Below are 25683 nucleotides of genomic sequence, written 5' to 3' on the forward strand. Positions count from 1 at the left end.
GTTGCAGGTGTTGTTCTATTATTCAAGAAAGGGAGTAGAGATAGCCCAGGAAATTATAGACCAGTGGTTCTTACCACAGTGGTAGGTAAGTTGATAGAGAAGATCCTGAGAGGCAAGATTTATGAACATTTGGTGAGGCATAATATGCTTAGGAATAGTCAGCACGGCTGTGTCAAAGGCAGGTTGTACCTTATGAGCCTGATTGAATTTTCTGAGGCTGTGACTAAACACACTGATGAAGGTAGAGCAGTAGATGTAGTGTATATGGATTTCAGCTAGGCATTTGATAAGGTACCCCAAGTAAGGCTTATTGAGAAAGTAAGGAGGCATGGGATTCAAGGGGACATTGCTTTGTGGATCCAGAACTGGCTTGCCCACAGGAGGCAAAGAGTGGTTGCATACGGGTCATATTCTGCATGGAAGTCAGTGACCAATGCTGTGCCTCAGGGATCTGTTCTGGGACCCCTGCTCTTTGTGATTTTTATACATGACCTGGAAAAGAAAGTGGAGGGATTGGTTCATAAATTTGCTGATGACCAGTACTTGGAAATGTTTTAAGTTGCTTGGAAGTAGGTACAGAGGGGTAAGTTTTTTACGGAGAGAGTGGTGAGTGCATTGAATGGGCTGCCGGTGACAGTGATGGAGGCAGATACGATAGGGTCTTTTAAGAGACTCCTGGACAGGTACGTGGAGCTTAGAAAAATTGAGGGCTATGGGTAGCCCTAGGTAATTTCTAAGGTAGGGACAAGTTCGGCACAGCTTTGTGGCCAAAGGGCCTGTATTGTGCTGTAGGATTTCTATGTTTCTATGTTTCTAAGCCTTGGTTAGTAAGTTTGCAGATGACACTAAAATGTGTGTAATCATGGATAGTGAAGATAGCTATCTAGAATTAGATGGTATCTTGGTCAGCTGGGTAAGCAGGCTGGGGAATGGCAAATGGTTTAGTTCAGATAGGTGAAAAATATTGTTTTTTGTTAGGACAAAGGAGGGTAGGACTCTCACAATGAATCCATTGTGTTCCAGGAGTGTTGTAGAACAAAGAGTCCTCGGATTATAAGTACATGATTCACTAAAAGCAGTATCTCAGGTGGGCAGGTTGGTGAAAAAGAGCATTTAACATGATAGCTTTCATCGGCTCGAACATTCAGTATGGAAGCCAGCATGTTATATTGCAGTTGTGTACCGTATTGCTGCCCCAAAATAAACTTCACAGCGTAGGTGAGTGATAAACATAGTTTTCATTCTGATTTGGAGTAATGCTTTTAAATGTGGTCACCCTGCTATAGGAGAGATGGTATTGATCTGGAAAGGGTGCAGGGAAGATGTACAAGGATGTTGTCAGGATTTGTGTGACTGACATTGAGAGAGCTTGAGCAGGCTAGGACTTTATTCTCTGAAGTGTAAAAGAATGTGGGGTGATCTTCTAGTGGTATATATAGTCATGAGGGCATAGAGAGGATGAATGCATATAATCTTTTACTCTAGGTTAGTGAATCAAGACATAGAGGGCATAGATTTAAGGCGAAAGGGTAACACACACAAAATGCTGGAGGAACTCAGCAGGCCAGGCAGCATCTATGAAAATAAAATACAGTCGGCGTTTCAGGCTGCGGCCCTTCAGCAGGTTTTGGGTGTCAGCCCAATGTGTCAACTGTATTTTTTCTCCATAGACACTGCCTGGCCTGCTACATTCCTCCAGCATTTTGTGTGTGTTGCTTGGATTTCCAGCATCTGCAGATTTTCTCTTGTTTGTGATAGGAGAAAGGGTATCTAGGCTGAATTGATGTATCTGAGACAAAGTGCTTGCTTCCTTCCGTATGAGTCTGTTTCTGTGATCTTAATTTTACTACAGCCATCTATCCATCTAGATCTCTTCCCTGTAATACGATTTTACATCTATACTCTGAGATAACTTTTTAAGTTCAGTTCATTCCTTCATTTTTGACCTTCTATCTTCCCGTCTGGCAAGATTCTGAACAACTCCCTTAGGGTATTAAAATCCTTGCATTTTCTGAGGCTTCAATTTGGTAAGTTAAGAAGATGAACCTTATGTACAAATATAGTTATTTTACTGAAATATTCCATTCTACAGTTTGGAGATGAAACAAATGGAATATGGAAGAAATATCCAGATCCAAAGTTTAATCACACAGCAGAGCAGCTAAAGGAAGAAACTCCGTCATCTTGGACTGACAGACTTTTAAAATGTGGCTATCAGAATCACAGCTTCACCCCTGAAGAAAGATCAGAGGGTGTGGTTCTGATCAAAATGATTGAATGGCCAAAGCCTCCCAGACCTAATGTGCCTTTTCAGAAAAGCAGTGACCCATCACGTGCATATTTTGTTATTTTAAATTCTGGAAAGACTTTCTATGTTGGAGATCAGTTACAGGTGATGGTGCGTATGTACGATTTTGAAGGAAATCCGAAGCAATACGGGGGTGACTATCTCCAAGCCCGGATCCACACTCCAGAGTTGAAAGCCGGTTCAGCAGGAATGGTTATAGATCTCCAAAATGGAACTTATCACATCAATTTTACCTTATTCTGGCCAGGAGAAGTGCACGTGTCTGTTTCTTTGGTTCATCCCAGTGAAGGGGTTCAAGCCCTTAAAAGAATACGGAAGGAAAACCCAGACAGAGTGTATTTTAAAAGCACTTTCAAATCGGGGAATACCTCGCAGATCACTGTGTGTAATTTCTGTTTGTCTCAAACTAAACCGCTCTGTAACTTTACTGATCTCAGGACTGGTGAGCCCTGGTTCTGTTACAGACCAGAGAAGCTTCCCTGCTCATCTCGTGTCAACCATGCGATGGGAGGTTATAAGAAGAACCTCTTAATTGGAGAAGAATTGCATTATTTTCAAAGGTATGGAAATCATTCTCATTCGATACTGGCATTCATTTTCTTCACATCTATAAACTGATTTCATAAACTAATCAAATTAATTTCTTTAAAAGAGCAGTGTGATTCATCTCTGTAAACTGAAACCATGCATCTGGCTGAAATTCTCATTGAGCTTAAGGAATACAAGGGGTGCCAGGTGCTGCAAAGATATTGAACTGTCACTGCTGATGCAGGGTCTCGGCCTGAAACGTTGACTAGCCCTCTGCCTCCACAAATGCTGCTTGGCATGCCCACATCCTCCAGCTGTTTAGTTTTTGCTTCCTTTTATCCCATCTGAGGATGGGAGATTATTGTTGATCTGGAAGTATAAGCACTTAAATACGGGAAACCTCCAAAACTGTGGTGGTAGTGGGCATAATCACACTCAGATCACGACAATCTGCCTACCACGAAATGTTGTAGATGGTCTATAAAAACAATTTCTATTGGAGCCTGCTAATGTCTGACCTGTTGCAAGATTCATGTGGTAATCCTGTAGTCCGGAACCCAAGCAAGACTTGGTTCCATTGCCAGCCTTTGGGCATTGGTGGTTAGGTTATTCATAAATAGATGTGTCTTAGCAGAAGTACCCATGACGCCTTTCCTCACTAGTGACAATTCACAGAATAAAAAAACTGACAGTGTAGTAAATCTTATACATGTGATTCTGCAGATGCTGGAAATCCAGAGTAACGCACACAGAATTCTGGGAGAACACAGCATGTCAGGCAGCATCTATGGAGTGGAGTAAACAGTCATCATTTCAGGCTGAGACCATTTATTAGGACTTTCGATCCCTGTCCAATGCCTCGGTAAAGCTCATGAAGTTGTGGTCACTGACTCTGAATTGCTTTTCCACTGAGAGATCTCCCACCCGACCAAATCTACTATGGCCGCCTCTATCAGCCTGTATATATAATATGCAAGCAGTCCTTTCTGGATGCATCTAACAAATTCCACCTTATCTAAACACTAAGGTGCTATCAATTAATATTAGGAAAGTTGAAATCACCCATGACAACAACCATGTTACTTCCGCAATTTTCAAAAATCTCTCTCCTGATCTGGACTTAGTGTCTGTAATGTTATTGGACGGACTATGAATGCTCCTAGTAGAGTGATTGCTCCCTTCATATCCCTTACTTCCACCCACACTGACCCAGTGGACATCCTCCCTTTCTGCAGTTTTGAAACTATCCTTGATTAGAAATGCCATTCCCCATCTCTTTTACCTCCCTCCCTTTTGAAACAGTTAATTTCTGGAACATTCAGTAGCCATTTCTGACCTTTTGACAGCCAAGTCTCTGTAATGGCCTTAACATTGTAGCCCCATGTATTAATCCATGCTCTAAGTTCATTACCCTTGTTCCTCATATTTCTGTCACTAAAATAGACACATTTCAACCCATCCAACAGACTGCGTTAATACCCTATTCACTGCCTATCCTTCCTCACAATTGCTCTGCACACTGAATCTACCTTTACAACAACTGCCCCATCCTCTAACTTATCATTCAGTTTCCCATCCCCCTACCAAACTCGTTTCAACCCTCTCCAACTGCTCTAGCAAACCTGTCTGCAAGGATATTGGTCCTCCTCGAGTTCAGAAGTAAACTTTCCTTTTCATACAGCTCATACCTTCCCCTGAAGAGAACCCATGATCCACAAGTCTGAAACCCTGTCCCCTACACTAGTTCTTCAGCCACATACTTATTTGCCAAATCATCCTACTTTTACCCTCACTGACACATGGCAGAGGCAGCAATCTAGAGATTGTCATCCTTGAGGTCCTGCTTTTCAAGTTCTTCCTTAGCTCCTCATATTATTTCTTCAGGACCTTATCCCTTTTCTTAGTTATGTCATTGGTACCACAACTTCTGGCTTTCACCGACCCCCTTGAAATAACAATCAGTTGTTGCTGGCTCTGTCTTTAGGTAACAATATGCTCAAATGATAAACTATCCTCTTTTATCTCTATGCTTCCTACAAAATTAAACATTTATATGTCACATTTCATGGGCGCAGTAGATTAAGAAATAATAATATATTTTCAGTCAGAAAAATATCAAGAGGCCAATATTACCCAAAGATCAAGATAATGTAATTGTAAAGCCTTCACCTCATTCAGGTAAGATAATACTAATATACTGACTTAACAAATTAGAGATTTGTGTACGAGGGATTATGTTAGTAATGTTGGGAGTAGTTCTTCCATGCTGAAGATTCTCTTATATCCTAAACTGAATTTAATACCTTACATAGATTTTTATTAATTTTAGGAACATATTAGAAACAAATACTGTATTTTGTTTGTTTCAACATGAATTTACTTGGTTGGTCAATACAAATAGGTTTGTGTTGATGAATTTGCTTTTCTTAATGTGGAAAATTCTCAAGTGCTTGAAGCTCCACATGTTATCCTGATCCTAATTTTTAATTTAAATAAGTTGTCTGAATATCTATGCTCTCTATGAAGTATGAAGGAATACTGCACTTTTGCAGACGCTATGCATTAAACTGGGACTGGCTCTATCTCCTCAGGCAATTTTGGCATCCCAAAGCATATGTTCAAAGAAGAGGAGGGGAATGGTTGTTCAGACACTTACAGCCAGCATTACTCTGACAGATTGTCTGGTCATTATTAGAGTACATTTGTTGGTCTTTGCCAAATTAACTCCAAAATTTCTCATTTTACAATGGTGATTGCACCATTTTTAAAGTCCCTACATTGGCTTTAGATTGCTCTGAGAGACACTGAAGTGAACATGAAAGATGCATTTGAAATTCATGTCATTTTTTTTACTACATTGACATATCAAGCACAATTTTTAGGAGCTTGTTTACTTTCTATGTTATTCCATCTAAATCATTTCATTTCATTTCCCCACATGGTGCCATTCCTTATATTCCTTCTGGTAGCCCCCAACTTGATGTTATAAAGACCGAGGTCTCGAATTTCTGGTAATTGCTCCCCCTTCACCAATCCCATTTTCTGTTTCCATTTCTCACCTTCTCACCTTGTCTCCTTACCTGCTCATCGTCTCCTTCTGATGCTCCTCCCCTTACCTTTCTTCCATAGTCTTCTATAGTCTCCTATCAGAGCCCTTTATTTTGTTCACCAATCAACTTCCCAGCTCTTCATTGCACCCCTCCCCCTCTCCTGGCTTCACCCATCACCTACCACCATGTACTTCTTCCTCCCCCCTACCCACTTTCTTACACTGACTTCTCCACTTCATTTCTAGTCCTGAAGAAGGGTCTCAGCCTGAAACATAGACTGTTTACTCTTTTCCATAGAAGCTGCCTGGCCTGCTGAGTTCCTCCAGCATATTGTGTGTGTGTTGGTTTGGATTTCCAGCATCTGCAGATTTTCACATGATTTTCATTACTAATTTTCTGTCTAATATTCTCTTGAAATTTGACATTAATGCTTTTAAACAGTGGATTATAAATTAAAGGCATTGTACTTAAATTTCTCTCTCCTACTTTTTAGGCAAAAATCTCAGTGAATGTCTCCCTGGCAAGCCATTCCTTTCACCAGCTGGATTTTATTATCAGGATAAATGGATATCAAAGACCTGTAGACTTCAAAACTTTGACACGCCAGCAAATGTTATCAGCTGTCTTCGTGGGAAAGTTGTTTATATTTTTGGAGATTCCACTATACGCCAGTGGTTTGAGTATTTGATACATTTTGTACCAGGTCAGGATTCCCATTTCTCATTATTCATTGTAGTCTAATGCTTTAAGCTTTATATTTACTCCAATTCATAATCAAGTCTGTGTTCTTCTCGTGCAACTTACACTTTCTTGCACATGAACATTTTATGCTTCTTGAGGATGAATAGCGTTACCATTTCTCCATAAAACACCTAAGCTGCAAGGACACGTAAAATCTCTGAATTATACAAAATAGGCAATAATACTTCCACACAGAAAAAAAAACCTGACATATATTATAATAAAATCCACCAGTTAAAGGTAGACAATTGGAAACTTTGGGTGTGCATGCAAAGACGGCTCATCATGAACCCACCAATCTCAGACTTGCACAGTGGGAGCAAAAGCTGTAATAATTCATGGAATTCAAAGTGCTGACAATTATGAGGTACTTTTTCAATAAAAGAAATGTCTTCAGTTTGAGCTTCTCCAAGGACAACCATATTTTTTGTCTGTCCAAATTACATCAATAGATCTTATTTGGTTCTAGCCGGGTAATAGCTCCCAGAAATACTAACAAAGGTCTTAATGTATGATCAGTTGAGAACAATGCTTGAAACAAGTCAATTATGTTCTGCTTGCTAAATATACCAATCACAATATCTGGCCTAACAGTAACAAAAAGTAGCCCTACAAAAAAGTAGTGGATATGGCCCAGTCCATCACATTAAATGACTTTTCACCACTGCACACATCTACACAGAGTGCTGTTGAGGGAAAGCAGCTTCCATCATCAAGGAACCCCACCATCCAGGTCATGCACTCTTTTCACTGCTGCCATCAGGAAGAAAATACAGGAGCCTCAGGACGCACACCAACAGGTTCAGAAACAGTTCTTACTCCTCAACCTGATAGGATAACTTAACTCAACTTCACTCACCCCATCATTGAACTGGTCCCATAACCTCTGGAAACCTTTGCTTTCCTTTTGTGTTTGTACTGTTTGTTGTCTTTTGTATATTGGTTATTTTTCCATCCTGTTAGATGCGGCCTTTCATTGATTCTATTGTGTCTCTTGTAGAGGGGTTAGTGGTGGGATGCATTCCGAGAAGATAATCCATCTCACAGTTTTCCATAGCGTGAAGCTGTGACCACCTGCACATGCATCAAGAACCTACATTGGAAAATAATGTATTTATTTATTTAGTGCCTTCCCTATATAAATTCCATGAGAGCAAATTTCCTACTGTACCTCAAAATATTGAATTGTGATTCATAAAGTCTATAAACACAAATTTACATTATTCAAATGGTTGTAACATGGAGGTCACCTGTGTACTTGGAATTAGAAGAAGGAAAAGTGGTACGTCATGATTGAAAGCTCTTCATCAGAATGTACGCATCATTCATAACAAGTGATTCAGCAACAGAGATTCAACTAAATGGGAACCATCTAATAACTTTTACCGAAAGATGATTGTAAAATGATCATTGTTTTTAGATATTCCATGATGCTTAACTTTGAGGGGAGAGAGGCAAAATGTTAAAGATGAAAGAACTCAGAAGAATGGAATAAAGGCTGTAGTGGTGAAGAATTATAAATCAGAAAATAAAGTAAATTTAGTTTTGATGGGAAAAAAAGTGGGAGGAAACGTTTTGGGTTGAAATGTCATGAAGTCCTGATGTCTCCCACAGATGCTGCTCAGACCACTAAGTTCACCCAGCAGATAGTTTGTTGGAAATGATAATGTAGGGTATTAAATAAATTAGGAAATTGGAGACAGGAAATTGTGAAAAAGTCAATACAATAATCATAGGAGACTTTACATATAGACTAGATTTATCAAATTAACAATATAGTATAAGGATGAATTCATAGAGTATAGAACAGATGTCTTCCCACAGCAGTGCAATAAGGAGTCAGTGAAGGAACAGAAACTTTTAAATATACTGTAACACTAAGTATCTGGTGATTCAGTAAGCAATTTTAATGCCCTGGTTAAGATTTCTCCTGCTGTGCTTTGAGGTATTTCATTTTACTATTTATCTGTAAAACTAGTATGTCCTGCTGGTAGAATGTTTTGGTTTCAGCTAAAGACAAGCAGCCATATTGTTCAACTTAGGAATGTTGTGTCAGCCAATCAGGATGGTAGGATTGGGAGAAGGTTCTAGGGAGAGCTAGAATGAGAGAGATTTGTGATGGACAGTGGTGGGGTTTGTGGTCTTTTGGCGGGAGATGCAGAGAAGAGAAGATCGGGAAGAGGTGATTGGAAGGAGTGTTTTGTGAGATGGAGTCCAAGATGGGAAGCTGTACTGGTGACTGGTGATGAGAATGCAGTGCTGTGAGTAATGGTTATACCCAGCTTTTGGAAGAGATGGGCTTCAACGGTCATGTGCACATTTAGATCTGTCTAACTGTAAAGGGCCCTTTAATTTTATTCTTTATTTTCTTTTTCTTAATAACTGTTTGATAAAGCTGAAATTGGTAACAAACTTTAATATTTTATGCTAGTGTGTGATTTGTCATTTCTAGGTGATAGTTAATTCCGTATGGGCAATATTTATGCAGCATTAGTTCAAATCAGGCTTCTGTTAATCAGAATATGCCAACTCCCCTGTTTGGTTAGGCTCCAATCATACAGACTCTAGACTTATATTGTTATAAAGGTGGCCTCTTCACTGCTGACTCACATGGCAGTTAGCAGAGTTAGTTATCACACCAAATTTGTATATGAGCCCAGTGAGAGGGTTACAGTTGTGGGAGCTTGTCCAGGATTCGGTGAATAATATATGAATGCTGTTTAAGAATTGATTAAGTGGTTTGTGTATTTAAACCTGTGTCAGTGAAAGTGATGAAGGTACTTTATTATGGACGCCACAGGAATTAAGGTATGTTGTGATTTGGAGAGATTATCCACAAATAATACTTGTGTTCTGAGCAGGGTGGATACTCAAAGTCCTAATGAACTGCTAATTAGAGTACGGAGTTCTGTAAAGGTATTGAGGAAAGTCACATTGGTTGAATGGCAGTTAGAACAATTGACTGGTAAGAATATCATGTTAGTCCAGACTAGTAGTGACGTAACTGAAGTTGCGCTGCCTGGAGAGGGCCATCCTTACTTTTAGTGAAGTGGCCATGTAGCTGAGGATAAAAACATTAAAGATGAATTGTAAGTTGCTGAATGTGAAGACTTTAAAGACAAGTTGATCTTGTTTCTGCAAAGTGAGAGATAGAAGTTGTCTAATGTGAAAGGTAGAATAGGTCCTTGTGCAGCTGACTTAAATTCTGAGCTGGTTTCAACAATTACTATTGATAAATGCAACACATACCTGTGGAGACTCAAAGACCATAGGTTGAGAGTGTTTTCTGGAGTCAAGCCACACAGATGGGAGTTTTGCAGGATGGAGTGAAAAACCTGCAAGCTGAGGTTTCTTGGTTGATGTCGGCTAGTGCTGCCACCAAGCGTGACAAGTCCAATAAGAAAGTGAACCCACCAGTAGGATGTACTAAGCAGAGAGCTGCTGCTGACAGGGGCACTGAGCAAGGGACGCAACCAGTAGTTTATGTTACTACTGTGGTGAGGATGGACATTTCAAGCAGGAGTGTAAAGGACAAGAAAACCTTTGGAAAATAACTTTAAAGTTGCTTAAACAGAAAAGGAAGTCAGGAAGCTTCACAGAGATCCAGTAAGGGAACAACCTGGCACCTCGAAGAACGTGAGTGCCTCTAGTGTTAAAGCAATGTGTGCGTTTTCCACAGTGAGGAAATCAGAGGCAAGACTATGGCAGGATAGAGCTGTGGATCATTTGGGAGCTTCTGTTTGTGCTATTCCACAGGGATATTGCAACTTAACTGCTCTGGATACAAATCAGTTGCCTGCCTTGAGTCCTGTGGAATTGGCAGCAGCCCAACCCTTGTACAGTAAAGGTGCCATTTAGTCATCTGTTGCCAAAGGGGATATGGCCCAACTTGAAAAGACAAAACACCCTACCAATGAGGGAATGGAGCAAGCTGGAGTTGAGGAACCAAGTTTTATACAGGGTCACATCTCCTCCAGATAATCCTTGGCGTTCCCAGTGGTTTCAGGTAAAGATACGGAGCCGTGTTGTTCAACTTAGGAATGGTTAGTCAGCCAATCAGGATGGTGGGATTGGGAGAAAGTTCTAGAGAGCTGGGCAGAGAGAGATTTATGACAGACAGTGGTGGGGTTCATGGCCTTTTGGTGGGAAATGCAGAGGACAAGGTAAGGAAGAGGCTATTGCAAGGAGTGCTTCACGAGATGGAGTCCAAGATGGGAAGTTCTGTCAGTGATTAGTGATGAGAATTCAAAGCTGTGAGTAATGGCCATACCCAGCTTTTGAAGGAGATGAAGCTCCAATGGTCTTGTGCCCATTTAGACTGGTCTAACTGAAATGGGGCTATTATTTTTGTTCTTGCTTTTCTTTCTCTCATTATCTGTTTGATAAAGCTGAAATTGGTAAATATACTTTCTTTATAATTTTATGCTGGTGTGTCATTTCTTGGTGATGGGTAATTCTGTAAGTGTAGCATTCACTCAAATCAAGGTTCTGTTAATTGGAACATCCCAACTTTCCTGTTTTGTTGAACCTCAAATCATACTGATCCTAGATGTATATTGTTATAAAGGCGGTCTTCTCACCACTGAGTCACATGGCTGTTTACAGAGTTAGCTAGGTTTGCATCTGATCCTGGTGAGAGGGTTACACGATGATCATAATATAGAATTTTATATAAAGATCGAAAGTGATTGAACACAATTGGAAGCTGTCTTCTAGCTGAATATAGCAAACTGAACAGAGTCAAGGGAATGTTGGGAAAGGGCTTTTATAGGTTGTCCATGGCAAGAGAAAAAGAATAAACACAAGCGATTTTGCAAATGCTGAATATTCAGAGCAACACACACAAATGGTTGGATGAACTAGCAGGTTTATGGAGGAGAAAGCAGTCGAAATTTCAGGTTGAGTCTCTTTATCAAGACTGCAATCGAAGGGAAGAAGCCTTTTTACTGAGAAAGAATTTGCTGCAATGTCTACTTAGGCTGCAAGTAAAGTATTATTTATAAAGAAACAATGGCTAACTTTAAAAAGTATCAGAAATAGCTGACAAGTAATATACGAATATTGAGACAAATAAGCTAGGACAGTGGTAAAGCTTTGGAATGTAAAGGTATTATCGATTCAAATGAAAAGTGTACCCTGCTGAAAAGCAGTAAGTCTGAAGACTGGGGACATTTCAGAAACCTGCAGAACAATACAGATGGAAAGGAAAAGAGTGTGAGGACTTACATGGAAAAGTAAAAATGAAAAGATTATCCAAAATATGGTTCCTTTATAAATTGAGACACAAAATATTATACCAGGCATAATGTTGAACTGTAAGGAAGTTAAACAAATATCATGAAATAATGCAAGAGTAGACTCATTTTCATGAATTCTACAGAGCCCTAATGAGACTTTGTGTGGGAAATAGTGTGCGGAGGAAGAAGATACTTGTGTGAGATGGATTTTAGTGAAGATTCACAATTGATTTCTGGGAGCTTGGATCTGTCATAATAAGAAAGATCATGTTGATTAAACCATACTTTTCTGAGTTTAGTAGAATGCATGGCTCTGTCATGGCAAGACAGAAAATTCTTAGGGACAGTCAGGGTAATTTCAGTGGAGTGTCCATAACCAGAAGTTACTGTCTCAAAACATGGGGCTGGCCATTCAGGACAGAGATGAGAAAACATTTGGTCATCTGGCAGACAGTGAATCTTTGGTTCTCACAAATAGGCTACCCAGAAGAGTTGCAACTCCTCAGATGAAGTGTGTTTTCAAGAAAAAGACCATAAGACATAAGAGCAGAATGAGGCCATTTGGATGCGGGTGTCCCTTTCCGATCATATTTGGCCAGCTCCCCTCTCATGCCTCTTTCATCCTTCTACTCCACTGTAATACTGATACATTTGACTTCAGCTGCTCCCTCTCAAATAGCAGGACGAATTCTATCATATTATGATTACCTTTCTTCTGAGGGCTCCTCACTTTAAGCTCCCTAAGCAAATCCAGCTCATTATGCAACACTCAGTCCAGAACAACTGATCCCCTATTGGGCTCAACCACAAACTGCTCTAAAACCCATCTCGTAGGTATTCTACAAATTGTCAGTTGTTGCTCCTTTTCACACCTTGGGCAGTATGTTTTGCCATTTCCATAAGACCATAAGACATAGGAGCAGAATCAGGCCATTTGGCTCATCGAGTCTGCTCCAACATTCAGTCATGGCTTATCCTTTACTTTTCCCTCTTCAGCCCCACTCCCCCACATTCTCCACATAACAATAGACAATAGGTGCAGAAGTAGACCATTAGGCCCTTCGAGCCTGCACTGCCACTCTGTGATCATGGCTGATCATCTACTATCAATACCTGGTTCCTGCCTTGTCCCCATATCCCTTGATTCCCCTATCCATAGGATACCTATCTAGCTCCTTTGATGCAGTGTCCAATCAAGAACCTATGAATCTCCATCTAAAATACACCCAGTGACCTGGCCTCTACAGCCGCCTGTGGTAATAAATTCCACAAATTCATCACCCTCTGGCTAAAGAAATTTCTCTGCATCTCTGCTTTAAGTAGATGCCCCTTTATCTTGAGGCTGTGTTCTATTGTCCAAGATTGTCCCACCATGGGACAAAATCCTTTCCACATCAACTTTGTCTAGGCCTTACAACATTCTTAAGGTTTCTGTGAGATCCCCCCTCATCCTTCTAAGTTCCAGCGAGTACAGATCCAGAGCTGTCAACCATTCCTCAAATGTTAACACTTTCATTCCCGGAATCATTCTTGTGAAAACCCTCTAAATCCTCTTCAATACCCTCATATCTTTTCTTAGATGTAGAGCCCAAATCAGTTCACAATACTCAAGGAGAGGCCTCACCAGTGCCTTATAAAGCCCCAGCATCACATCCCTGCTCTTGTATTCTAGACCTCCTGAAATGAAATCCAAAAAAAGGATGCTTTCATTCCCACCCACTGCCAATGCTATAACCATGCCAGTAACTTTCCGATAATACCATGGTTCCTAACTTGGTAAGCAGCCTCATGTGTGGCACCTTGTTAAAGGCCTTCTGAAAGTCCAAATATACAACATCTACTGCATCCCCTTTATCTATCCTACTCAAAGAATTCCAACAGATTCAATAGGCAATATTTTCCCTTAGGGAAAACATGCTGATTTTGTCCTATCTTGTCCTGTGTCACCAAGTATTCCATCCCCTCATCCTTAACAATTGACTCCAACATCATTCCAACCACTGAGGTCAGGATAACTGGTCTATAATTTCAATACTGCTGCCTTCGTCCTTTCTTTAAGAGTGGAGTGACACTTGCAGTTTTACAGTCCTATGGCACCATGCAATAGTCCAAAGATTTTTAAAAGGTCATTACTCATGCCTCCACAATCTCTACCACTACCTCTTTCAGAACCCTAGAGTGCAGTTCATCTGGTCTAGGTGACTTATGTTCCTTTAGGCCTTTCATCTTTTTGAGCCGTCGTTGTCATGACTATCCCTCAAGGTCAAGGATGATGGTCTTCGTTCCATTGATCTATCGTGGCCCACAGAGTGAAGACACCTGTGCATGTATTTGTTTAATGTGTACTTGATGTTGCACTCCAAGAAGAACACGATACTTCACAGATCAATCAAATGATTCCAGTGGCATGGAAACCACGATGATTGGAGCTGATGAATTTGTTGCAGCCTTCATCTGCCTTCGCAGCCATTGAGTTGGAAATAAACTCATCAGTCTGTTCCACCGTTGAGGTCTTGTTCGGATTGTTCTTTGTCAGGGACCTCACCCTCAACCTTACCGCCATGGGTGACCCTACCAGGAGCGTAGCTCCAGTCGGCATCACTCTCAGAATCTCAGGACCACACAAACTTCTCCACCACAACAAGGTGGCAATCCATGGAGAAGCTTTTTGAGCATCTTCCCCTTGTAATAATAACTGCAATCACTTCTCTTCCTCACCCACTTCAACATTTGGCATACTGCTAGTGTCTTTCACAGTGAAGACGGATACAAAATACTCATTTAGTTCATCTGCCATCTCCTTGTCCCCCATTATTATTTCTCCTGTGCCATTTTCTAGCGGTCCTATATCTACTCTCATCTTTCTTTTATTTTTTTACCTACAGTGGCATGCAAATGTTTGGGAACCCCTGGTCAAAATTTCTGTCACTGTGAATAGTTAAGTGAGCAAAAGATGAACTGATCTCCAAAAGTCATAAAGATGAAACATTCTTTTCAACATTTTAAGCAAGATTAATGTATTATTTTTGTTTTGTACAATTTTAGAGTGAAAAAACGGAAAGGAGCAACATGCAAAAATTTGGGCACCCCAACAGATTTGAGCTCTCAGATAACTTATACCAAGTTCTCAGACCTTAATTAGCTTGTTAGGGCTATGGCTTGTTCACAGTCATTGTTAGGAAAGGCCAGGTGATGCAAATTTCAAAGCTTTATAAATACCCTGAGTCCTCAAACCTTGTCCCAAAAGCAGCAGACATGGGCTCCTCTAAGCAGCTGCCTAGCACTCTGAAAATTAAAATAAATGATGCCCACAAAGCAGGAGAAGGCTATAAGAAGATAGCAAAGTGTTTCAGGTAGCCGTTTCCTCAGTTCGTAATGTAAATAAGAAATGACAGTTAACAGGAACGGTGGAGATCAGGTTGAGGTCTGCAAAAACCAAGAAAATTTTCGGAGAGAACTGCTCGTAGGAATGCTAGAAAGGCAAATCAAAACCCTTGTTTGACTGCAAAAGACCTTCAGGAAGATTTAGCAGACTCTGGAGTGGTGGTGCAGTGTTCTACTGTTATTTTGAAACTGTAAAAGATGGAAATAAAAAAAGTAATCTTGCTTAAAATGTTAAAGAAATGTGTCATCTTTAACTTCATGCCTTTTGAAAATCAGGTCATCTTTTACTCATTTAACTATTCACAATAACAGAAATTTTGACCGGGGTGTCCAAACTTTTACATGCCACTGTACTTGAAAAAGCTTTTACTATGTACTTTGATCTTGTTGTTAGCTTGCTTTCAGATTTCATCTTTTCCCTCCTGATAATTCTTTTAGTTGCTCTCCGAGGTTTTTAAAAGCTTCCCACTCCTCTATCTTATGGCTAATTGTTGCTTTGTTGTATGCCCTCTCATTTGCTTTACTTCCCTTGTCAACCACAGTTGTACTATCTTGCCATTTCAGTATATCTTCATTTTTGAAATACATCTATCCTCTTCCTTCCTCATTTTCCCCAGAAACTCACACCATTGTTGCTCTGCTGTCATCCCTGCCAGCATCTCCTTCCAATTTACTTTTAACCATGGACATTCTGCTCCTGACAACAACCATCCTTCAGCCATGATTCAGTGATGGCCACAACATTATACCTGACAATTTGTAAAAGTGCAACAAGATCATCCACTTTATTTCTTATACCGTATTTGCTACCCTTTTTGATTCTGCATCCCTCATGCACTGATACTCACACTACTGGCTCCAACTTTCTCCTATGATCTGCCTGCCCTTCCAGACAGTCTGACTGTATGCTATCTTTGTTATTTCACCATCCGTCCAATCCTGAGTCCCTTCACTCTGATTCCTATTCCCCTGCCAAATTAATTTAAACACTCCCCAACAGCTGTAACAAACCTGCCCATGAGTATATTGGTACCCCTGACCCTTCAGGTGCAACCCGTCCTGTTTGTACAGCTCATACCTCTCCCAGAAGAGATCCCAATGATCCAAAAATCTGAAGCACTGCCCCTGCACCAGCTTCTCAGCCACACATTTATCTGTCAAATCATCCTTTTTCTACCCTCACTGGTGTGTGGCACAGGCAGCAATCCAGAAATTACTACCCTGGAGGTCCTGTTTCTCAGCCTTCTGTCTAGTGCTCTAAATTCTCTCTTCAAGACCTCTTCTTTTCCTTCCTATGTCATTGGTACCAAGATATCTGGCTGCTCTCCCTCCCCCTCCAAAATGCAGTGGGTGCGATCCAAAATGTCCCTGACTCTGGCACCTGGGAGGCAACATAGCATCCGGGTGTCCCGTTCACATCCACAGAATCTTCTGACTGTTCCTCTGACTATTGAGTCCCCTCTCACTACCGCTCCCCTCTTCACCCTCTTTGCCTTCTGCACCACAGACACATGCTCAGACCCAGTAACTTGGTCTCCATGGCATTCCTCTGGGAGGTCATCCCCCAACACATTATCCAAAACAGTATACTTATTATTGAAGAGAATGACCACAGGGGTGCCCTACACTAGCTGCCTATTCACATTTCCATTTCTCCTAACAGTCACTCAGCTACCCAGCTCCTGCAACTTAGGGGTGACTACTTCCCTATAATGATCTCCTCGATGATCTCCTCATTCTCCCCTAAAAGCCGAAGGTCATCCAGCTGCTGCTTCAGATCCCTAACATGGTCTTCAAGCAGCTGCAGCTGGATGCACTTCACACAGATGTAGTTTCCTGGGATACTCTGGGTCTCTCAGGACTCCAACATCTGGCATGAAGAACACACAACAGCCATTTACTACACTCAGTACAGTAAGAGAAAAAAAGACTATGATGTTTAGATATGAGTGGATTTGGAGATGATACTGGAAATAGGAATTGGGGTTACCCATGATTTTATTGGATGAGAAAACAATAATATAGGGTTAAAAGGCCTACTCCTGCTCACTTTCTTATTTTAGGAGTTTCCTTCCAGTGGCTTGGCTGGCTCTATGCCTCTTCTGCCACAGCAGAACACTGCAACATGACAGGATCATTATTGCTCCAGGAGAGAAGCATTGACTTGCATGATGGTCTTCATATGGATCAAACATAGTGTGAACATTGAGGGGCTCATTGCAGGGAGGAGTACCTCTCAACACAACACACAGACAAATGGCCATTTTCAGTGAGATCAGTCAAAATCTTATTGAATGACCGAGCAGACTCAAGGTGCCAAGTGGTTGAGTCCAGCTTTGATTTATTATGTTCTTTGTTTTGTTATGAGTGATGAACAGACTTGATGGACAATGGGATGCAGAGTTAATCATTCCCCCCACCTCCCCCTGAGAACCATGAACTATTGCTGTTGCTATGCTGCTCATGAGAGAGAGAGATAAAGCCCAGTCAAGAACATTTGCTACAGATAAGAGGGGGAGAGAGACTGTTGATTTACTGTATTATGACTCTTCCTGGATTATTTACCTTCCATTACAAGGACTTTACTTTGCTCGTTAACATTCCTCAGGAGATAGCAGGAGTGGCCTGATTTGACGGACATGGTCATTCAGAGTTGATGGATAGTTGAGACCCCGTGAGTGGGGTAAAAGACAGGTCTAGAGGGACACCCTTCAGACACACCAGTGGACACTGACTGAGTGTTGGGAACCCACAGAAAGTTGGGGGCTTTGGAGACCGAACCAGGAGATCGGTCAGTAAAGCTCACAGTGTTACAGCAGGGCCGGTGGGGACTTGTGTGTGTGTCCACTCATGCCAGAGTAACGAGTCCACCACAGAAGAACGGTCTAGCTGAAGACCAGAGGGGTGATAACTGAATGACCACAACGACACGACGGATTAAGAAAGAAATAGAAGGTTTGCCTGCTGTTGCTGTTGCATATCTCTCTCTCTCTCTCTCTCTCTCTCTCTCTCTCTATCTCTCTCTCTCTCTCTCTCTCTCTCCCTCCCTCCCTCCCTCCCTCTTTCCCTCTCTCTCTCTCACTCTTTCAATACAACAACCATAACCACCTCAGCATTTATGAACTGAACTGAACTCTATACTTTCCTATGACAATTCATTTACCCCTAGACATCAATAGAGCTTGTTTATTATTGATTATTATTATTCCTACACTTTTAGGTTTATTACTGCTAACTTGTTTTATATGTATATTTGCATTTTTGATATTGTATTGTGCAGTTTACTAATAAACACCTTTAGTTTGGTACCACCAGACTCCAACGGATCCTTCTTTCTCTGCTGGTCAGACACCCAGTTATGGGTACGTAACAGTTTCCTGCAGGGAAGACTTCACATCACAGGGTAAATGGTTTATGCAGCAGCCTGAAGAAATAAATTAACTAGTAACTGACCTGTAGGGAGTTGATTCCTTTAAATGGTACAGGTCGAGGTCCCTTCCTCCTGTTGAGCAAGTGTTGCTCTATATGTGGTTAAAGTTTAAGCCAGAACTTGAATTTCAATTGAACAGTGCTGTAATCATGCTGGTAAATGGCATGTTCTGCTAATTCAATAAACATACTTCCACAGACATTCATTGCTGCTCAACAACTTCAACCTGACTGCATCTTCAGCTGTTCTGCCTGGAAATAGTTATGCTCACTGCCTCTTCCATTCTGAGAATCTAAGACCTCTCAAAAGCAGATGTAAAAATCTCAATTTTACACGACAGAATTCCATGAGATGCAAGCAAAGTTCAGCATCAAATCATCATATTATTTCAATGCACTAAATATTACCACAAACAGAAGGTAACAAATGGTTGAAATTATTCTGAATTTGGTTCCAATTAATTACTCACTAATGACATCCTCTGTGAAAGTTACCATGGTTGATTAGTTTTTGACAATGTATTTCACTCCATAATTCATCCTAGCCTTGTCTCATCCTTGGCAATCCAACCATAGCCAGAGTACTTACAACACTGTAGTTTCTCTTTAAATAACAACTATATAATTCTGTAATCTTTCATATAGCTGTCATTGACCATCTTTGTCTTCAACACGAGGTACATTGGTGAAATTTTCTGAAGAGGTGACATGAAGTTTAACATCACTGCTGAAGACCAATGCTTTCAGCCTCTCCAGTACTGGACATAGAATGAAAGGTGTACACTACTGTGCAAAAGTCTTAGGCATGTATATATAGCTAGGGAGCCTAAGATTTTTGCACAGACAGACAGACAAACAAACAAACATACTTTATTGACCCCGAGGGAAATTGGGTTTCCTTACAGCCGCACCAACCAAAAATAGTGTAGAAATATAGCAATATAAAACCATAAATAATTAAATAATAATAAGTTAATCATGCCAAGTGGAAATAAGTCCAGGACCAGCCTATTGGCTCAGTGTGTCTGACACTCCTAGGGAGGAGTTGTAAAGTTTGATAGCCACAGGCTGGAATGACTTCCTATGACGCTCAGTGTTACATCTCGGTGGAATGAGTCTCTGGCTGAATGTACTCCTGTGCCTAACCAGTAGATTATGGAGTGGATGGGAGTCATTGTCCAAGATTGCATGCAACTTGGACAGCATCCTCTTTTCAGTACAGTATACATTGTCTTTCCAGTTACTAAATAGCACTTACTACCACTGAGCTAATATAAAAATAAGTACTCTTATCGCAGCTCTCCAACCAACCTTCTGTGTTAAACAGTATACAATACTTTGCAGAAGTCCTAGGCACCCTAGGTATATATTTAAGCCTAAGACTTTTACACAGCACTGTAGCTCTAGTTTTACACATTGATCTTTGAAAGGTTATGCTGGTAAAATATTGTTTTAGTTGTCACTTAATAAATTATTACTCAGAATTGTTTAAATCATTTTCTCTTCAGGCCTCAGAAAGTTCGATCTGGGCCACTCATTGAAAACTGGACCCCATCTTGCTCTGGATGTGGACAACAAGATCAAGATAGATTATTTTGCGCATGGGAAACCAATACGCATCCAGCCCATATCGATTCAGGACCTGCAATTCATTGCAAATAAATTGGATGACATTCAAGGAGGAAAGAACACAGTTATATCCTTCACTATCTGGTGCCATTTCAATACTTTTCCGGTGGAGCATTACATCCGACGACTACAGATCATTCGGAGGTCAATTCTACGCTTGCTGGATAGAAGTCCTGATACAGTAATTGTAATAAAGACAGCCAATGTCCAGGCCCTTTCACAAGGGATTAGTCTCTATAATAGTGACTGGTTCTCCTACCAGCTTGATTTAGTGATGAGAAGGATGTTTGAGGGCATCAATGTGGCATTTGTGGATGCATGGGAGATGACTATAGCCCACTATCTGCCACATGAACTACACCCCAAGGGAATCATCATCAAGAATGAAGTATCTGTGTTCCTTTCATATGTGTGTCCTTTGAAAAAGGGTTAAATGCTACCTGAACCTTTTTAATCCTGAGAATGCTATATGTTTATAATTTGAATTCCAAGAACAATTTTTTTTAAAATTATGTCATTCAGGTATTTTAAAATAATCAAAAAAATTGTAAACTCTTCCCTTTCTGTTCTGATTTTAAAATTAATCATTTTCCACATTATGATCAGGACTTAGGTGAAACAATAGGAGTATGGGACATTGTGAATCTATTGGGAAAAAGTAGCTGAATCAAGTTAATACAGAATGGAATCAGAATCAGGTTAAGGTTTATTATTACTGAATCATGATGTGAAATTTATTGTTCTGTAGCAGCAGTACAGTGCAAAGACATTATTTTATAAATTACAAAATAAATAAATATTGTAAAAAGAATAATGAGGTTATGATCAAAGACTGGATGAGCGTGGCTCTTTCGGCTTCTGTACAGTACTGGGTAAAAAATCTTAGGCACATATATATTGCTAAGGGGCCTTTTGCACAGTACTGTATTTCTCAATGAGGAGCATTGTTAATCTGGAGGGAGCAAAACATGTCGGGAATGGCAAAGGTGGAGTCCCACAGGAGAGGTGTGGGACAGGTGGCAGAGAAGGAGTTCCGGGGGCATTGGTGCAGGTGCAGACACACACAGACCTGAGACACCAGGCAAAGTCATTTGATTCCAAACAATTGTTTTATTGATCATCATAAAATGTCTTTCTGGTGCTTCCTGCTCCCTCCCTTTTCCCTTCTCTTTTTTCCAACCACGATTCCCCTCTCCCTGTCACCTTCCCACTCTCAGTCCACAGTAGAGACCCATATCAGAATCAGGTTTATCAGCATTCACATGTGTTATGATTTTTTATGTGTGGCAGCAGTAGAGTGAAATACATGAAATTACTAGAGTACTGTATAAAAGTCTTAGGCACACTAGCAATATATAAGACCATAAAACCAAAAGATATAGGGAAAGAATTAGGCCATTTGGCCCATTGAGTCTGATCTGTTATTTCAACATGACTGATTCATTTCCCTCTCAGCCCCAATCTCCTGCTTTTTCCTTTCCTTGTATCACTTCATGCTCTGACTAATCAAGAATCTATCAACCTTTTCCTTAAATATACCCAAAAACCTGGCCTCCACAGCCACCTGTGGCAATGAATTCCACAAATTCACCACCCTGTGGCTAAAGAAATTCTTCTTCATCTCCATTCTAAAAGGAAGTCCCTCTATTCTGAGACTGCGTCCTCTTGTCTTGGACTCCCCCATCATCCTCTCCACATCCACTCTATCGAGGCCTTTTAACATTCGATGAATTTCATAGAGATCCCCCATCATTCCTCTGAATTCCAGTGAGTACAGGCGCAAATCCATCAAAAGCTCCTCATACAATTGACCTTTCAATCTAGGAATCATTTTGATGAATCTTTCTTGTATATCTTCTTTCTTATATAATGGGCAAGTTAATGCTCAAACAACAAAGACAAGGTTTTTTTTCGCTTAACCAACTTTACTTTCATCGACAACTTCCAATAGGGGTGCCATCTTTTATACCCACAATACCCCCTTTCCCCCTCGTGTGCATGCCCATAACAGGGAAAGTGCACATGCCTACTTAATACTTAGATAACCGAAATGAACAGAACTGAACAATCTCCTATCCTTTTTCGTATATTCATTTTATAAATTAAAAACAATTTAAAGACAATTTAAAAATAATTCAAATGTCCATTAGGACATGAGATCTAGTTCTAGCCCTTGATGTTGATACAATTCCTGAGGTGCCAAATGTCTTCACTAAGTGCCTTTAACGGCACAAGAGCTGGCTCTCCCTTCTTTGTGAGACGGTCAGCAAGTTTTCCTTTGTAGTTGACTATAGTGCATGAGAGATTTTCTGTGTTTAGACAAGTTTCTTGACGCTGCTCATCTCTTGACAAATCCTCTTTTCTGTAACTGACTGGGTGGATTTGATGGTAAAGAGTATTTGTCTATGACACAAGTTATTTGTAGACCGTCCTTTGGTTCACCATGGAAAGGACCAGAAGAGAGTGTGGCCAGATAAACAGTATTGTTAATACCTTCAGATTTTGCGAGAGTTTCTCCTGCCAGTGTACAACTCTTTCAATCCTTTTTGATTGTCAACAATCTTCCCTCTTCTCCCATCAGCACAATAAAATGTCCCCTTGAGTCCCTCCATCTGGAAGACTCCCAAGCAAGGCAGCACTGAAGACAATGAGCCTCAGTGAGCTATCTTTTCCAAGTTGTTGCAACTTCAAGACTACCTTTTCAGATTGAATTCTGCACATTATTTTGTTTGCCTCATGTGAAGTTTGCACTGTGGCATTTTTGTGCTGGATGTCAAGTTGCAGGCATCAAAGATGATGTCAGGTCTGCTCTGACTTGCCGCCCAAGGAATCTGACCCATCTTTGACTTAAGTTGCTTAGCTTTAGCTTCAACGTATGGCACGTGAGGATTCCATGCGGATTGTATGAAGATTCCTTCTTGGTGCAGTTGTACTGTTCTTTCATAGCAAGACTGTCTGGCCCCACATAGCATTTCATGTTCCTCATGTCCAACCTAAAAGGCTGACTTTAGCTGAGAGATACCTGTTGTGGCAAAGTTTTCTGAGCCTCCCCATATGAAGTTATTTATATGACAGGCAAGTACTCCAATCACATGACATTCTGAATCTCAACACTAAAAACCAGCTAGATCTACTTGTGGTATCCTTCCTCCTGTTTTCAACATTATTTCCTTGATCTTTTTATACAAGCAGAGTGACGCATCTGCTAGACCATATACACACTTTTTGAGTTTCCACAGCGTTCCTTCACTTCTGGCTTCATGTAGGGGTTGAATGTAAATATCATTTGACAGACCATTCCCTGTAAGAATGCAGATTCTATGTCCATGCCATGGGGCTGCCAATGCTTTTGATGTATCACTGAGAGAAGTACACGGAGAGACTCTGTTGCACATGTCTGTGAGTCTTTTCAGAGTTCTTTTATGTTCAGTTCCTCAAAACCACTAGCCACCAAGCTAGTGTAATTCCTGTTGGAGTCGCTATCAGGGTGCACACCCATCTTGTAGACATTGTCATTTGAATCTGGCTTCCTCAAACACTCCATTACTTCTGTAACTACTGATTTCATCCTGTTTTGCAGATTCAAGCAACACCTCATTAGTGCATGCAGTGCTGAAGTATGTTTCCCAACCTATTCACTCCCTGTAGGGCCCTCTAGAGTAGGTGGTCTGTCAACCAGTACAGTGGGAACATTACTGCAAGAACTGTATGCTATTGTTGTCTTTGTTTCAATGTTAAAGTTCTCTGCTGTATTTCTGAATTCATCATTGTTAAATTCACTGCTGTTATCACTGAATACTTTCCAAGGTGGGCCTTCCACACTTGTCCACGAATGGATGAAGTTTTTTTTTTTAACTATATCTGAGCTCTCTTTGTGTTTACAATGCTACCAGCACTGAAACGTATGAACTCATCAATGATGTGGAGATACTACACTCCCTGCTCCAGTTCATGTAGGTCTATGGCTCCTGTTTCATCGTATTCAGATGCTGGTGGCAGACCAACCTCAGGCTTGATCTTTCCAAAGTTTTGGCATGTCTGATAGCTTTAGAATGTAAACATAATCTGCATTTTTATCCCCTGAACTCTTAAGCAGTTCCTGTAGTCTAGCAATCGAAGTGTGTCCAAACTGCTTGTGAAGTTTGAGAACAGTTTGTATTTCTCATCTACCTTCATGTTTTCTGTGACAGTACTTCATTCTCACATTGATTCTCAGTAATGTCTTTATCTTGAATGATCACACAGTAATGTCCAGGGCTGGTGAGCTCAAGAGACACTGGTTGTTAAGTCTCTTCAGTTTGCCAGACCTGGCCATTACTTGCTTGCTCATTCTCCATACCCAGGATTGCCCCTGTTTTCTTTGGGGAGGATTTACTCAAGAATAATGGAATGTTCATTGTTACCACCTTTGTTTCGATGTAACATTTTGTCTGCCTTATTTTTGTGGGAATTTTCACTCTTTCGGTGGAATGTATATTCTTTCCATCTCTAAATTTGAATGCTTTGATACTAAGTGTATCTGTGTTCAACAGTTTCTGCACTTCATTCTGGTTTAGTTCACTTACATAGTTTTCAAGCCATTTTTCTCCACACACTGTGCATGCGTATGCAATATCAATATTAGAGACTCTATCATCAAAATCTCTGCCTCAGATTTCTTTGCATTAGTAAGCGATTCCTTTGTGATGTGGCACACTTCTACATCTTCACATTTGTTATTTTCTTCAGCTAGCCTAAGTTGTCTATCCTGTGCAGAGAGTTTCTTGCCCAGTGGTAAATACTTTGATATACCACACATTTTGATCTTCTGCCGTACTTGTTTATTAGACTTGTGCCAGGTAATGGTGCCCTTGTCTGGTCCCTCTGAGACCTACGCTTGCTATACTCACATTTCTATTCAGTGAAGTATGTTGTTTCCTGTCTCAAACTAATTCTGACTGTTGTCTTGGCAGCCTTTTCTCCAAAAAAATCCTCTTCAATGCCGACTTCAGAGATAAAACTATAAGTTCTGTACATGCAGTTAACACTTACTGTCTGTCCATTATGTCTATGAATGCAGTATCCAACAATTTAAAAGCAATACAGTATCAGGAAGTTCCATTTATATTTACACATGCAACTGGACTTCAGTTCAAAATCAATAATATAATCAGTCATATTTTTAGAATTGTCTCTGTAAGTTGTGTTGAAGTCTAGATATGACTCATAAATCTGATCCTTTCCTTCCTTCAAAAAATCATAGTCGAGTAAATTTATTAGCATATTCATACCATCATCTTTGTTCAAGTCTTCCACCAAAATTCTCATCCTAGTCTCTTTTGTTCTTCCCAAAAGCAACAGCACAATGGTAAGGGCCTGCTTGTTCTTTTTGAGCTTC

At 40.5% G+C, this 25683-nt stretch overlaps 1 protein-coding gene across 1 annotated transcript; it reads left to right on the top strand.

Annotated features, from left to right (window-relative positions):
* The first annotated feature begins 862 nt into the window (after positions 1–862).
* On the top strand, positions 863–21066 carry LOC140727197 (NXPE family member 3-like). Its single transcript, XM_073044465.1, has 5 exons — positions 863–913; positions 2093–2868; positions 4941–5014; positions 6380–6589; positions 20186–21066. Exons 1-5 carry the CDS (start codon positions 863–865, stop codon positions 20737–20739), a joined length of 1665 nt encoding a protein of 554 aa, XP_072900566.1. The 3' UTR covers positions 20740–21066.
* Positions 21067–25683: the final 4617 nt, after the last annotated feature.

Source organism: Hemitrygon akajei, chromosome 5 (genome assembly GCF_048418815.1).
Source record: "Hemitrygon akajei chromosome 5, sHemAka1.3, whole genome shotgun sequence".
Taxonomy (NCBI): Eukaryota; Metazoa; Chordata; class Chondrichthyes; order Myliobatiformes; family Dasyatidae; genus Hemitrygon; species Hemitrygon akajei.